Source organism: Camelina sativa, chromosome 8, assembly GCF_030686135.1.
Source record: "Camelina sativa cultivar CO46 ecotype springtype chromosome 8, ASM3068613v1".
NCBI classification, from domain to species: Eukaryota; Viridiplantae; Streptophyta; class Magnoliopsida; order Brassicales; family Brassicaceae; genus Camelina; species Camelina sativa.
Genome location: NC_141887.1, coordinates 29,409,714 through 29,424,359, shown reverse-complemented (window position 1 = coordinate 29,424,359; position 14,646 = coordinate 29,409,714). Strand labels below are relative to the sequence as shown.

The window sequence follows — 14,646 nt, the reverse complement described above, 5'->3', positions numbered from 1 at the left end:
CTGCCACGTCCCCTATTTAGTTCGCACATAGTTGGAGGGTATAAACAAATATACAGTTCTTATGATCTCTTGGTAAAAAAAAAAAAAAAAAAGCTCTATGAAAAACGGAATAAATCGTATACTAGTCCATTTAGTTTTTGTATAGTAGTATTTGAATGTTATTCGGTATGGGCATCATATTAATCAAAGATCTAACAAAGTAACAAGAGAAAAGGGACGTAGGAAGAGGACAAAGCGATTTGGGAAGTCGAGGAACGTTCGAATTTATCCTAAAGGCCTTTTCGGTTTTAATACTCAGAACTTACATAAAGGCCATCATTGTTTGTATAACTTATATTGTTTTCACATGTATATTTGCCATACTCTTCTTTCTTCATCTTTTAAATTTTCTGCACCATTTCAAGCGATTTTTCTTCAAGGGAATATATATGACAACGTTCATTTTTTAAAATTTACCTCTCTTATAAGAAGTGTTCAGGAAAGTGTTATGCGGTATCTGGACGGTGATCCAACGCTTAGCGCCTAAAACGATTAGTCGGGGCCTATACGGTTTTTAGGCGGTTTAGGCGTTTACAACATAAAACATTATATATATATGTTAGAAAATTAAAAAAATTATAAATTATAAACAAAAGTAAAAAAATATACATTTATTTAAGTTATATTAACAACATATAAATGTTTATAATTACGAATACAGATATAAAACTTAATAATTTTTATTATATATAGTTAAAAATTAAAATAAATATTAAAATAAAATTTATGTAATTTTAAGTGGTTTAGGCGGTCATCTAGGCGTCTGCTGAATGCGTAGCGCCTAGACCGCTTTCTTGAACACTGCTTATGAGACAAACGGATTATGATTTATTAATGTCACTATATAATATGGAACTGTATGATCTGTATACGAAAAGAAACATTAACTGTTTAATTATTAGCTACACGTAACCTAATCTCTCTAGCGTAGAGTGATTTAGTTTTTCTACTATGTTCTTAGAAAGGAAAAAATAAATACGTGATAAGTAGTGTGACGGGCTAACTAACTAATTGTTGAATAAAGTAACAAAACTAACTAGCTAGTAAAGCTACTGATCTATAAGGATAATTTACTGCATCATAAACACACTTGCTATTTTAATGTATACTTTTATTAATGGAATTGGTCAGTCTCTACGTAAGCTAATCTAGTGAGTCACAGTATTGGTTAATAAAACACTTCAACCTAAAAAAAGATCGTTGACATAAATATTTTACAATCTGATGAATTTAAAATCCATACTTAATGTGGAAGGACTTTGAATACTCCAATTTAACCCGCTTTTGGATATATAAACTGAGCGCTGTTTAGATTTACAATTCAAACAGTAAAAATACATTACAACTACTATTCGATTCTGTTTTATACGGAGTTCAAAATTTTCAGTAGGTTTAGTATATCTAAATACGGTTTACTGAATCCAACAGAAGAAGAAGAGTAGTTATGACTGGAAATAATAGTAAGATTCTTTTGTTTTTATGATATGATTTTTATGGTACGGTGATTTACTTATATCGCAATAATTATCTTTCACTAAATCTAGATGTTTATCAAATAAAGATATTTCACTTAAAATGAAAACTGTTTGTTGGAGTATATTTTACAAAACAATCTGTATTTATCTTTCGCCGACGTGCAAACAATTGACTTATGCATATTTAATTCAAAAAATAAAACAAAATCTAAAGTAGTAAGAAATGGCGAATTTAATATATCAAACAAATCATCAATATGCAAATTTATTGCTATCTAAATTCTACGTGTCTAGTTTGGCAAATACAACAAATATTATTAACCAATCCAGTATCATTAAAATATAGATGATATTAAATAAATATCTGTAATTATCATTTACATCTCGAGACTCAACGAAAACAACTATATATATACACTATCTTGGTACATTTCTTTTTTACTTTTTCTCAACTAGATAAAAATTATATATACTCATTTAGATGTAACATTAATATACAACTAGAAAAGAAAAAAACCAATTCTACAAATAAATAGTGAAGGTTTCTAGGAACTTTAGTAGCAAGTTTCGTAGTTGTATAAGGACAGTTTTACATGTGAATTATAGAAAACTCCAAATAACAAAGAAGCATAAAAAGACTTTTATATTCGACAAACAAAAATAAAACGACTTTTATATTAGACAAAATCAAAACGACTTTTTAGCTTTAGAGCTCATATATATAAATTCGACCCAAAATATATTCGGGGAAGGAAAGAGAGAGGAAAAAAAAAAAAAAAAAGAATACGAGAGAGATTGTTTTTGTCTGCTCGGCCTGAGATCACGCTAAGTTATATTTAAGGGTGAGAGAGAGAGAGACGAAGAAACAATAGAGAGAGAGAGAGATTACATCATTTGATTCCTAAATATCATTTTTTTTTGTTCATTCGTTCTTAAAAAATTCCCCTGTTCTTTCCCGGTGGCCACATGTCAGTCGGCATTCCGGTAAACCCTTCGAGCAGCAGCCAATTACCGGCGGCGCCAACAACAACAAGACGGCGCGTAGCTGATTCACAAGAAGATCATTGCACCGTCGGAGTAGGAGGAGGAGGAGGAAACGCAGTCGTTTACATCCCAGAAGAGGAAGAAACCGCAACGAGCTGCGGCGGCGGAGGAGGAGGAGGAGGATCGTTATCGTCGTCGTGTTGTCCAAGTGGTTCCCACCACAATTACGTCGTCGGGTTCCTGTCTCTCCGTAAATTCAGGCTCGTGTGGATGCTTATGGTTGAGAACAAATCTCAATGGACGGCTGGGATTGGTCGTAACATGAGATCGGCGACAAATCTTGGCCGTTTGATTCTAATTCTATTGTCCATCCTCGTCATCACTTTCTTCCTCATCGTTGCTATCTCCGGACGACGGCAAAGACACGTGGACAAACATGAGTTCGTCGTTTCTATACATCCCAGACCAACGATTGAGAAGATCATTAGAGAAGAAGAATCATCCAGTTCTTTCCAAGTCCTCCTTCCAAAATCAAGATCGGTAAGTTCATATTTCATAAAACAGAGTCAACAACAAAAATAAGTTTTTATTATTTCCGCGTTTTTTTTTTTGTTTTCCCGGAAAAAAAAAAAAAAAAAAAAAAAAAACAGAACCCATGTTTACGATTCTGTTCGTGTCGACAAAAATTCGGAGGTGAATCTAAATTTAAAAAAATACAAATAATTTTTCTATTTTCTTTATTAAGTGGATTAGTTTTTCGTAGAAGGATTTTTCTAAAGTTCGTTAAAAATATATTTTATTACCAAATACGAAGTCATCGTGGGTCTGCTCCATTCGTCATTGAATTTTCTAGCGGTTGACTTAATTTATTTTAGTTGTTTTAATAACTAATCCAATAGTACTACTTTTACACTAGCTAAATCATAGTATGACATTAGCTTTTAAAGATTAACTAGTGTACGTTGGCCCATTGGGCTTATTCATCATTAATCATGTGTCTCGTTTCATTTTGTGAACTAATTTTGCTTCTTTTTTTCCAAACAGATCCCAGAGATTTGGAATCAACCAGAGACTGGGAACTATCAGAAATGCATGGCGCGTCCTAAGAACCAGAGTAAGTTTTCTCAACTCTTCTCTTCAATTCCAGGGTAAAAAAAAAAAACAAGAGAAACTTTAGACCTAATAATCGGTTTTTTTTTTGGCTTTAGAACCAATCAAGAAAACTAATGGGTACCTTCTTGTTCACGCCAATGGTGGTTTGAATCAGATGAGAACTGGTGTAAGTTTCTCTTTCTTCTTCTGCTTTAATGTTTCCATGATAAAGATTTTCTCGTATCCTCATTTTATTTCTTCTTTACAGATTTGCGATATGGTAGCTATCGCTAAAATCATGAACGCAACTCTTGTTCTTCCGTTTCTTGACCATTCATCTTTCTGGAGTGATCCAAGGTAAACTAAACCACCATCATCATCATCATCATCATCACAAATTTAACATCATATCACAAACTAATCAAGCTCATCCTCTTTTCAGCACGTTTAAGGACATTTTTGACTGGAAACATTTCATCAAAGCACTAGCAGAAGATGTCCAAATTGTCGAGTATTTACCTCAAGAATTTGCTTCCATTAAGCCTCTTGAAAAGAATCCTGTGTCCTGGTCTAAGGTAAACCTTTTTTGTTTTTTTTTTCCTTTTTTTTTTCTAACTTCTCTGTTTTCTCATTGTTATTCAGCAATTTTAACTAACTCTGTAATGGTTTTTATTGCTGGCAGTCGAGTTATTACAGAAACTCAATCGCCAAGTTACTGAAGAAGCATAAGGTGATTGTATTTAATCACACTGATTCTCGTCTAGCGAACAACAGTCCACCTCCTTCGATCCAGCGGCTTAGATGTCACGCAAACTATGAAGCTCTTCGTTACTCTGAAGAAATAGAGAATCTAAGCAATGTTCTCTCTTCAAGACTCAGAGAAAACAACGAACCCTACCTTGCTCTTCACTTGCGGTACAAGTTACCATTATTACTCCCTCTCTTTCTTTCTAATGAATGAAGCTGAGAATCATCTATTAATCGAGTTTTGCCTTATAGGTACGAGAAAGACATGTTGGCGTTTACCGGATGCAATCACAGTCTATCCCATGAAGAATCGGTTGATCTTGAGAAGATGAGGTATAGTATTCCGCATTGGAAAGAAAAAGTAATCAACGGTACAGAACGGCGTCTTGAAGGTAATTGCCCTATGACGCCGCGTGAAGCTGCTGTGTTCCTCAAGGCAATGGGGTTTCCTTCGACAACGAAGATCTACATTGTTGCAGGAAAGATCTACGGCCAGAAGAGTATGACTGCATTCCACGAAGAGTTCCCAAACGTTTTCTTTCACTCCACATTGGCCACCGAGGAAGAGCTTTCGACTATTAAACCTTACCAGAACAGATTAGCTGCTCTTGATTACAATTTAGCACTCGAAAGCGATGTTTTTGCTTATACTTATGATGGAAACATGGCGAAAGCGGTTCAGGGTCACCGGAGATTCGAAGGGTTTAGAAAAACGATCAATCCCGATAGGTACTTTATATCTTTCTTGTGTGAAAAGAAACCCTTTTCTGTACTTAAGACTGACACTTTAGGTTGGGTTTTTCAGGAAAAGGTTTGTGAGATTGATTGATAGGCTCGATGCGGGACTTATATCTTGGAAAGATTTCTCGTCGAAGGTTAAGAAACTACATCAGAATAGAGTAGGAGCACCGTATCTTAGGCGGCCAGGAAAGGCAGGCCCAAAGTTGGAGGAGAATTTCTATGCTAACCCTCTTCCAGGTTGCTTGTGCGAAACGTCTGAGGAGCAAACCGGCCTTAACCGGTTTGAAAGACCAAGTCTACGAGCACAATCTCTGAGATAAAAGGGTAGATCGATTTCTATTCGTTGCATTGTACGCACATACACAACGGGAAACACACAAGTTTTGGTTTTTCTTTTCTGTTCAATTGTAGATTAGGGTTTTTTATTTAAGTATTCTAACTGTAGTAGGAAATTAGAGAGAAATATAAGCAAGATTTGTAAACTCAGCTACCAAATACGAATCATTGCTTATGCAAACATGAGTACATTCAATTTCAACCCACTTAATTAGAAGCAATGACTTCGAAAAATTAAATTCGAAATCTGCTTACAGCAATGATGAATCTCTAGATTGAGAGGAAGGGGACCACGGGAGACACTACACATTCCACTTTTACTCTCCTCTCACTTTCTTATCGGTCAAGACAGAGAAAAGACACAGAGAAAAATGTCTGAAAGTGGCAACTGATTATAAATGCATTTTGTAGAATTCACGAGAATACCTTTGCTTTCTTTTTTGGAACAAACTCTCTCCTACTTCAATACCTTCACGTCTCCTTTTGTGTCCTCAAATGAGTAAGAAAACAAAGAAGAAGTAGAAGAAGACAATTTAACATTAATCAAGATTTTTTAATTAATACATATATTGTAAGATTCTAACATGTGAAAACTTATCTCACCAATTCTGCAACTAACAAAAAAACAAACAGAAGAAGATGAAGAAGGACACCAGAATTTACATTACAAACAACAAAGACAAAAACAACATTCTAAAAAAAGACCACCAAACTCTTTATCATACTGATACTACTTCTTCCCTTCTTCTTCAGCAGCATCTGTTTTCATCACAACGATATCCGATTTTTCATTAGCACATTCCTCAGGAACTATCGCCATTGACTGCCTATTACCGCATATCGTCCAAAGGTATAACGCTAACATCGCACCTAAAGTTCCACAAACCGCACCTAAAACCAATGCACCAAGCATTCTCCATATACATCTGCTTTTACCCTTAACTTCTACCGTCTTCTTCCCCTCCTTAACAGTCATGGAAACTTCATTTGGATCAAGCGGCTGTGAATGAATCCTCATCGAAGGATGTCTCAGTTTAAAACTCCATGAATGAAGATAATGTGACCTGGAACAGTTCCCATTTGCAGAGGTTAAACCAACCACGAACTTCCCATCTCTCCATATCTTAGCCAAGTCTACTGAGTAAGAGACAAATGGATCGATCGGCTTCAAGGCAGTAGATAGACTCACACGAACCTCTATTCTCTTTGAACTCGCTTCATAATCAATCCAACAATTCAATTTCTTCTCTCCATTGAATTGGTCACCTAAAGATGATAACTTTCTAATTTTACCAGATTCAGGTCTACCAACTAAGATCCCTACACGATTCCCTTTCTTGGAGATACCAAACGCAACAGCAACAACCTTGTGTTGCAATAAGAACCCTAAACCAGAGGAACTGTTACTATTACCCTTTCTATCAAACGACCTAAGATCCAAACCAGTTGGAACCATTACAAAAGCCAGGACACTACCAATCTCATTAGACATCGAAAACGAGAAACTAGTGGAGAATGATCCGGAAAAGTTTCTCTCTTTACCTTGAAACAGTCTGATGGGTTGCCTGTAAACGACTCGCCCTTCACTCCGACTCACTGAGTCAGTCAATTGAATCGATGGACCGCCGTCAACAAGCTTCGAATCTCCAAACAGAGCAACATTCTCGTCAAAGCTCGGAGATTTCACAAACCCATTAAACAAAAACGAGGGATTTGCATCTGCAGCAGCCATTGTTTGGTAAATCTCGAAGCAGCATAAAACGAACAGAAAAGCTAGGGTTTTGAACACCGCCATAGCTCTGAAACTGGGATTGAGCTTCAAGAAATCAAAGTAAAAGGAGCTCCCTTTTTTGTCTTCTCTTCTTCTTCTGGATGGAATATTTAGGATTCTTGAATGAGTTCCAGTTTTCAAGAATTTAGGGTTTCTATTTTTTAATTGAAGTGTGTGGATTTTGGTTGAAGAGAAGGAGAAGGAGAAGGGAATTAAATAAGAATTATTAAAGTCATCTTCTTTGGAGGAACCTTGATTCGCTCTCAAACACACTTCTCAGTGGTTTGCTGAGTAAGGTAAAAAAAAAAAAAAAAAAAATCAATTAATTAATGCGATCTCTGTTCTTATACCCACTTCTTTTATCTTCTCTCTTTCATAGCCCCCATGTTCTAGATTGTGACATCTTAACCCCACTCTTTCTATTTTTTTAAAAAATCCAAAATGTAATCAATAGGTGTAAAGACAATTGTTAAATCAAAACATCGTATTCGAGAATTATGATGTTACAATAAGATTAGGTCATAACCTTTTTTATTTTGGATAGTGCAAAAGAAATCATATGTATTGTCCATTGAAAAGAGGAAATAGGGAAAATGTGGGGTTTAAGATAATAAAGGTGAAATTGTTGGCGGAAAGAAGAAGATGGAATCTAAAAAGGATCTCGTATCCTCTCTTATTATTTTAATGGGTTAATTAGTGGACAACCACTGATTATGTTTATGTTACCGAATTTATTTATTTCAAAATGCTTTAAAAGTTCAAAATTAAGAATTTAAAGAACAAAAAAGATAAAATGAAATGCCCATATATATAACAACATGCTAGTGGCTTTGTCCGTCGTTGAGTTCAAAATGCTCGCATAGGCAAAGCTTCGGTATTTGTTTCATTTAATGCGAAATGGTACAATGATTAAAACCATAGTATAAAAAGAACTCGTTATCAATATGCTGCATAGGACGAATCTATATATATAACCAGTAAACCACAGTTACTGGAACCTCTCTTGCAAGGTTGAAAGAGAGTGACTTCAACTCTTAAAAGAACCTTCTCCTTTGGCAGCATCTTGTTTATCTTATTAGAAAATTGGTTTACAGTGTCTTTTTTTTCTTTACATTCTCTGCTCAGAAAAAATTCTAGATTTTTCCAACTACTGTATATGTATGTAGTTATTCGGTGTCTTAATGCTAAAATATTAATTATTGAAAACTATGGTTTATTTAAAACTATATATCCACATATTGTCACATGCAGCCTAATAATTAAATAAGTACAATAATATGTGAGTGGAGGAGGAAGGAAATCAATGTTTCATAATCAGTACTATTAGCATCGTCACAAGAAAAAATGAAATGAATTAAATATGTGCATCACATTTTAGTTAATTCATTAAAATTAGTAATCACGACTATGTTTATGAGTTTTAGTGACAATTCTATTCTATGGAATGCTTTAGAAATTTTCAATAAAATCTACGTGCTATACTGTTATTCGTTTAACTTTTGTATGAAAAAAAAAAGAAGAAATTAATCTTTTGCGAGTTCATAATAAGAGATGCATGAACTACTTTTGCGAGTTGATTCTACTGTTGTATATAGTATTATTTTGTGGACAGATACTCTTTTTTTTTTTTTTTACTACTATAGTCTATATAGCTTTTGTCAGTTTTTTGGTGATATTTTGCAAGTTATAGACGATTTATTCTTCTAGTTTACGTATGCATACTGAAACGAATATTGTTGGGACAAAATTAAATGCGTTGTTCGGGGCAATTGGGCAAATGAATAGTCCAGTTAAATAAAATGATTCCACAAGGATTAAAAAAAAAAAAAAAAACCGAGAGAGTCTTAACTCAATATCAATAACCCCTCAAGAAATAAATTGGGGGGAGCATTAATTTCAAAGACTGACAAAAGTACTCGCTGACACTTGGTGCGTTCAATTAATAAATGGTTTAAAACCATGGGACCATTAATGCTCTGTCTGACTCTTGTTGTTGTTACATTTAATGTCTTCCACATATTTAATCAAATCCATGATATCTTTACCGACCACAAAATAATTACTAGTTCAATAAAACTTTTAGTTCTCCATAAATTCGTTAGTTTAATGCATTTTTATTTTGGGATTACTAGTAGTATTTGGTTTTAATTCTATTAAAAGTTACAAAAAAATTTAATTTGAATTTGTTTTGTAGGATTAGTTTTTTATTTTTTAAGTTTGATTTCTGCTTCAATCCGATTTGTTCAGAAAAGTTTTTTTTTTGGTTTTGTTTTGAAATTTGATTTGTTCAGAAAAGTTGCTACGGGCTTAAAATTTATGTAGATACGGGCTTTTATGAGGCCCACTATGCAACAAATTCAGGCCATCGAGTAATTAGTAATTACTGTATATTATTAATACTTTGGTAGGTATTTTTTTATTTTTTAATACATGGTCTACTGTTTAGAAACAAGTTTTATCTCTTCACGCGCCTGAGGTGATAATTAGATAGAGAGGACGCGTCTAAAATGCGCGTAAGATTACAGTTTTTAATTATAAAAAAAAATTTCTTATTAATCTGTCACTTAAGATTTGACAGTCGAACGTTGGATTGCAGAAGAAAAAATACGAACGTTTGAAATAATTGTTACCGTTGTGAAATACAATAACTTGATTTTTCTTTTTCTTTTTATTTTTATAAGTGTGGATGATGACCTCTATAAATATAACTTACTACTTCACTCATCTTCTCGTTCAAAGTTCACAATTCTTTTCTTGAAACGACTAAAACTCTGCTTTTTCTTTTTTTTTGCATTTCCTAATCTGTTCTTCCGCGTACGTTCAAGACTTCAAGTCAAAACCTTTTATAGTAGTTCTCACATCCTCAGAGAGAGACAAGCATAGTCATAGAGGCATCATCACCGTAGAAGGTAAGGTTCTAGTCCGATCATTTTATTTTCTCTGTTAAACTAAATAGTAAATATATAGTCTTCTTCAGCTTAGTTCAGAGTATAGTTTTGGAAAATTTCAAATGACCATGTTTTTTTAAAAAAATTATGCTCGTATATATACTGGGTGATAAGTAAAATGGTCATAAGTTGAGGGATTGAATGTTGTTGTCTTCGTAATGGTTGTATGCATGTGTTGAAAATTAGTAGAAATTGGTTTCGATATAAATCTCGCCTCTGATCTGCCTAAGGAAAAAAACATATACGTTATGAAAGTAGAACGATTGTTAGTTTTTTTTTATTGATGAGGAACCTGTTGGGGGGTCACAGTTAGATGTTTTTGTTCTATCTATTTTTTTTTGGTTTATTTGTATAGAAAAATAGTTAAAATGGATTTGTAACGGAAATTGACACATTCTTTCCAATTTGCAGATGGCGGTTAAACGAGAGAAGCTTGTTTCGTTTGTGTAAGTCGTCGTCTATGGTTTTCATCATTCGGCTTAATTGGTGCTGGAGAGACTAAATTAAATCTCTATGTATAATAGATGTATGTTAGGATATAAATGAGAATGAATGACGTAGAGAGTTATGTTCGTATTAATTAGATGTAGGGGATGTATGTATAGGGTAAGGATGAGAATGAATGACGTATGTGTATAGATGATACACATAGGGTCTTTACTTTTTTACTCTTAGATGGATGTATAGGATTACTATTAGATGTATGTATAGGGAGTGGATGAAAAGTGAATGATGTATGTAAAGATGTATGTATAGGGCTAGTAGTATTTGCGTGTGTGTGTGTGTTAGATGTATGATTAGGGGGCCAACGTAGCGACAAATGCTGAAAATAGCATAACACTAATTAACAAGTAACAAAACTCGAACACATTCTAAAACAAAACAAACAACACGTAACCATTAGCATTCTAAAACTAACACAAAACACATCAAAAAACAACTTAAAAGTAACAAACTCGTACGAAAATCTTGAACAATATGCATCGAACAACATAAAATTAACAAGTGCACGTAAACATGTTAGCTTTCTTTATGCGTCGGGAGGATTTTTTACTAAAAACAAAAAAAATGTTAGCAGGCGCGCAAAGAAAAAATTACAAAAACGCGATAGAAAATAATCAGAAAAAATTTTAATAAACGTACAAAACTTACAGACAACCAAAAACACACCCAAAAAAAGAAGTTAGAAAACAAAAAAAATGCGAAATTGCAAACTTTTTGCGCCGACCAAACGAACAAGCCCAACATCAAAAACATTTTAAAAAATTGTTTAATCGACATAATCGACAAAAACAATATACAGAATTAATTGAGAAAATGTTGGTTGTCTATTATATCCAAAATTATTGACCAGAAAAAATAAAAGCTCGTAATATAACCGTCAGATTCAGAAACATCTTAGCCAAACCATTTTCCCAGTTGGAGTAGTAAAGGTTCCAAAGTCAAGTCAACCGAAAACGTTTACGTCGTCGTCGTCAACTATGCATATGGACGAGGAAATTTCTTTGTTACTCTCTCTTAAACGAATGCTAAAGAATCTTAAAAATAGAAATCAAAGTCGCAACGTTTTCGTCTTCTTAGACTATTAATAGCCAATATTTTGTAACAACCCTTCCTCACATAACTCCGACTTTGTCTTTTTAACTTTCTTATTAACCAAAATCAATTATGGTTTATGTTTCAAAAGCTTGTTTACTTCTGTTTATCACTATTTGCTCCTCTACTTCTTCTCACGGTAAGTAAACATTCTTAATTTATTTATTTAACGTGGTTACGAAACGAATAATATAATTCATTAGGTATAAAATTTTGTTTGTTTAGCCAATGTAATATGCGAGGATTTACCGGACGACATATGCTCGTTTTCAATCTCGGCCTCGGGAAAACGATGTGTCTTAGAGACGGAGGTGAGGCAGACCGGTGGGGTAGATTATCGGTGCCGGGGTTCTGAGGTTGACGTTGATGGTACGATGGCTAATTACATCGAGACCGATGAGTGTGTCAATGCATGCGGTGTGGATAGGAGATCCATTGGGATTTCATCGGATGCTCTTCTCGACCCTGGCTTCGCTGTCAAGCTTTGCACTCCTGAATGTCTCGAAGACTGCCCTAACATTGCTGATCTCTACTTTAATCTTGTCGCTGCCGAAGGTAATTAAATCTGCTCTCATTCCAGTTTTCAGTTATATTATGATATAGACCGGTTTAATGTTGGTTAAGTATTGGTTTACTGGTTTAATTGTAAACATTAAACAAACCGGTATATATCATAATACACCGGTTTTTAGATTTGTTTGTTTTATATATTTGCAATATTGATGGTTACATAACATTGTGGATCGAATGTTGAAACTTGATAGGTTCACATTTGCCTGATTTGTGTGCGGCAAGACGGAACAACCCTCACCGGTCAATGTTTGAGATCCTTAGCTCAGGAGAAGCTCTTGGTACGTTTTCAGGAGAGCTATCGGAGGCCCCTACGGATGCGCCAGCTTTTAGCCCCGTTGGTGTATGACATATCTTTTTATTTCAATGTTATTTAAAAGTTCTTTTTTCTTTCCTTTTTTTTATAATTTGGAAATTTCGATTGATTAATATATATACGACAACAAAACTATATGATCAACCTAACACAAGAATTCCCATTTCTTTTTACAAACAAAAAAACCTAACACAAGAACTTGACCACGGTAAAATAAAAAAAAAAAAGAATTTGCGAGGTCCTTTGTTCCATTGTATACACGAACATTGTTATACTGAAAATACTAAACATGGTACAACATAGACAAACAATTGTGATCAGGTTCTTGAATCAGATTAACAATATGGAAATATTCAGAGTTTTTAGACCTAACCTAGCTTATTGATCGTTTCAAACAGCCAATTTGAGTAATTGAATACTGAATATAATTGATTTAACTATAATTTTCTTACGCGCATTTTTATATTTACAAATGCGCCCACACAATATATGGTGAACATACAAAAAAAAAAAAATAATAATAATAATAGTACTAAAAACGTAAAAAGACAAAAAGAAAAGCACATTAAATGGTGAAATGTGAATGGCATTAATGCTATTTCCGTTGTCATTCACACCAGCATCCAACCCAGCTTAATGGAAATATATTTTTTTGTTTTTGAATAAGAAAAGCAAACTAACTTTTTGTTTTTTTGTTTGTTGTTTATGCATAGTTTTAATAACATTATTGTGTTGTACTGTCATTTCTGTTACTACCATTTAGAAAGTTATTAAGCTCAATTACACTTAATTCTACTAGTATGCTAATAATGCTACTACTGCTGTTATGTAATTCAAAAACACAAGGTAAAAAACGAAAAACAGAGAGTGAAAAGGTAAAAAAACGTTAAAAGTCCAAGAAATAAATAGTCAACAACCACACACTATCTTGTTCAATGTTCAGTAATAAAAAAAGGCGCCGCTTCAAGCTCTGTATCTTCTTCACCATATTGTCTGTCTCTTCCATCCACATTTTATCTTTCTTCTTTCTTTTTTTCTTCTCATATCCTCGTTTCTATCAATGGTGATCAAAACACGTCGATGAAAAGACATGTTAATGGAGATAGAGAGTTCGGGACACGTGGCGTACACGAAAAGAAGTAGTAGCTAGTAATGGAGAGAGAGCATTAAATTGTAAACCAATGAATGAGCTTTGAGCTGTTTGAGATGCTTCCTCTCTTGTTTAGAGAGAGAGATGGTAGCAATAACTATGATCTCGATTATAACCCACAACATCACATTCAAGACATAGACCCAAAACCCCACATGGCCCTTTATTTCCCAATATTACTATCCTATCATCCACATCATTTTGCAAGTTTGCTCTCTCTCTCTCTCTCTCTTTAAATAGACCTTTCTCTCTTTGTTACATAGTTCCTCCTCCTCCTCAATCTCTCTCTTTAAAGATGAAGACATCATCATCAAGCTTTGTCTTCCTTTTGGTTGTAATCATCCTAAGCTCCTCAGTACTAGCTTCTACTGGTATTTGAATCAATCCTTTTTTATATATTTGGCTATCTGAGTTATATGGAGTTTTTTTAACTTAGTGTATTTGTATACATATACATCTCAAATCCATAATGACTATATCCTCTTAACATGCTAATGAGTAAATGAGACATATCAAAATGCAGAAATGAAAGTGGGTTTGGAGGATTACAATTTCCCGGTGGATCCATCTCCAACCACAAAAGCTTCGATCAAACCAGGTCCTATTGAGCACGGAAGCCCTCTCAATCCTTACATTCCAAAGCCTCCTTCTTCTTCTCCTCCCCCACAAGCTCAAGGCGGTGGATAAAAAAGACCAAATCTTTCTTTAATTAGTTTACATTTTAATACGCACTTGTTTGTAACTAGAATTTCCCACGTTTTTTTTTCTTTCTCAATCTCTTGTTTCTTTAATTTCTCTGTTCCGGTAACTCTTTGTACTGCCTACTAACATTGTCGCTTTCTACTCGTTATGTTTAATTATTTGCCTTTATCTCCATTTGT

The 14,646-nt window shown here is 34.1% G+C and overlaps 4 protein-coding genes across 4 annotated transcripts; 3 read left to right on the top strand and 1 right to left on the bottom strand.

The window, feature by feature from the left end:
- The first annotated feature begins 1,893 nt into the window (after positions 1–1,893).
- Positions 1,894–5,595, top strand: LOC104708954 (protein FRIABLE 1). Its single transcript, XM_010425610.2, has 8 exons — positions 1,894–3,038; positions 3,543–3,612; positions 3,707–3,777; positions 3,859–3,947; positions 4,033–4,165; positions 4,273–4,505; positions 4,590–5,066; positions 5,143–5,595. The coding sequence occupies exons 1-8, from the start codon at positions 2,481–2,483 to the stop codon at positions 5,396–5,398; spliced, it is 1,887 nt and encodes a 628-aa protein (XP_010423912.2). The 5' UTR covers positions 1,894–2,480; the 3' UTR covers positions 5,399–5,595.
- Positions 5,596–5,933: 338 nt separating this feature from the next.
- On the bottom strand, positions 5,934–7,532 carry LOC104708955 (L-type lectin-domain containing receptor kinase IV.2). The gene has a single exon (XM_010425611.2). The coding sequence runs from the start codon at positions 7,207–7,209 to the stop codon at positions 6,145–6,147; it is 1,065 nt and encodes a 354-aa protein (XP_010423913.1). The 5' UTR covers positions 7,210–7,532; the 3' UTR covers positions 5,934–6,144.
- A 2,380-nt stretch (positions 7,533–9,912) lies between these two features.
- Positions 9,913–12,764, top strand: LOC104708952 (uncharacterized). The gene is made up of 4 exons (XM_010425609.3): positions 9,913–10,094; positions 10,545–11,868; positions 11,955–12,284; positions 12,494–12,764. The coding sequence occupies exons 2-4, from the start codon at positions 11,802–11,804 to the stop codon at positions 12,646–12,648; spliced, it is 552 nt and encodes a 183-aa protein (XP_010423911.1). The 5' UTR covers positions 9,913–10,094; positions 10,545–11,801; the 3' UTR covers positions 12,649–12,764.
- A 1,199-nt stretch (positions 12,765–13,963) lies between these two features.
- Positions 13,964–14,641, top strand: LOC109126021 (uncharacterized). The gene is made up of 2 exons (XM_019229054.2): positions 13,964–14,136; positions 14,289–14,641. The coding sequence occupies exons 1-2, from the start codon at positions 14,061–14,063 to the stop codon at positions 14,450–14,452; spliced, it is 240 nt and encodes a 79-aa protein (XP_019084599.2). The 5' UTR covers positions 13,964–14,060; the 3' UTR covers positions 14,453–14,641.
- The last annotated feature ends 5 nt before the right edge of the window (positions 14,642–14,646 follow it).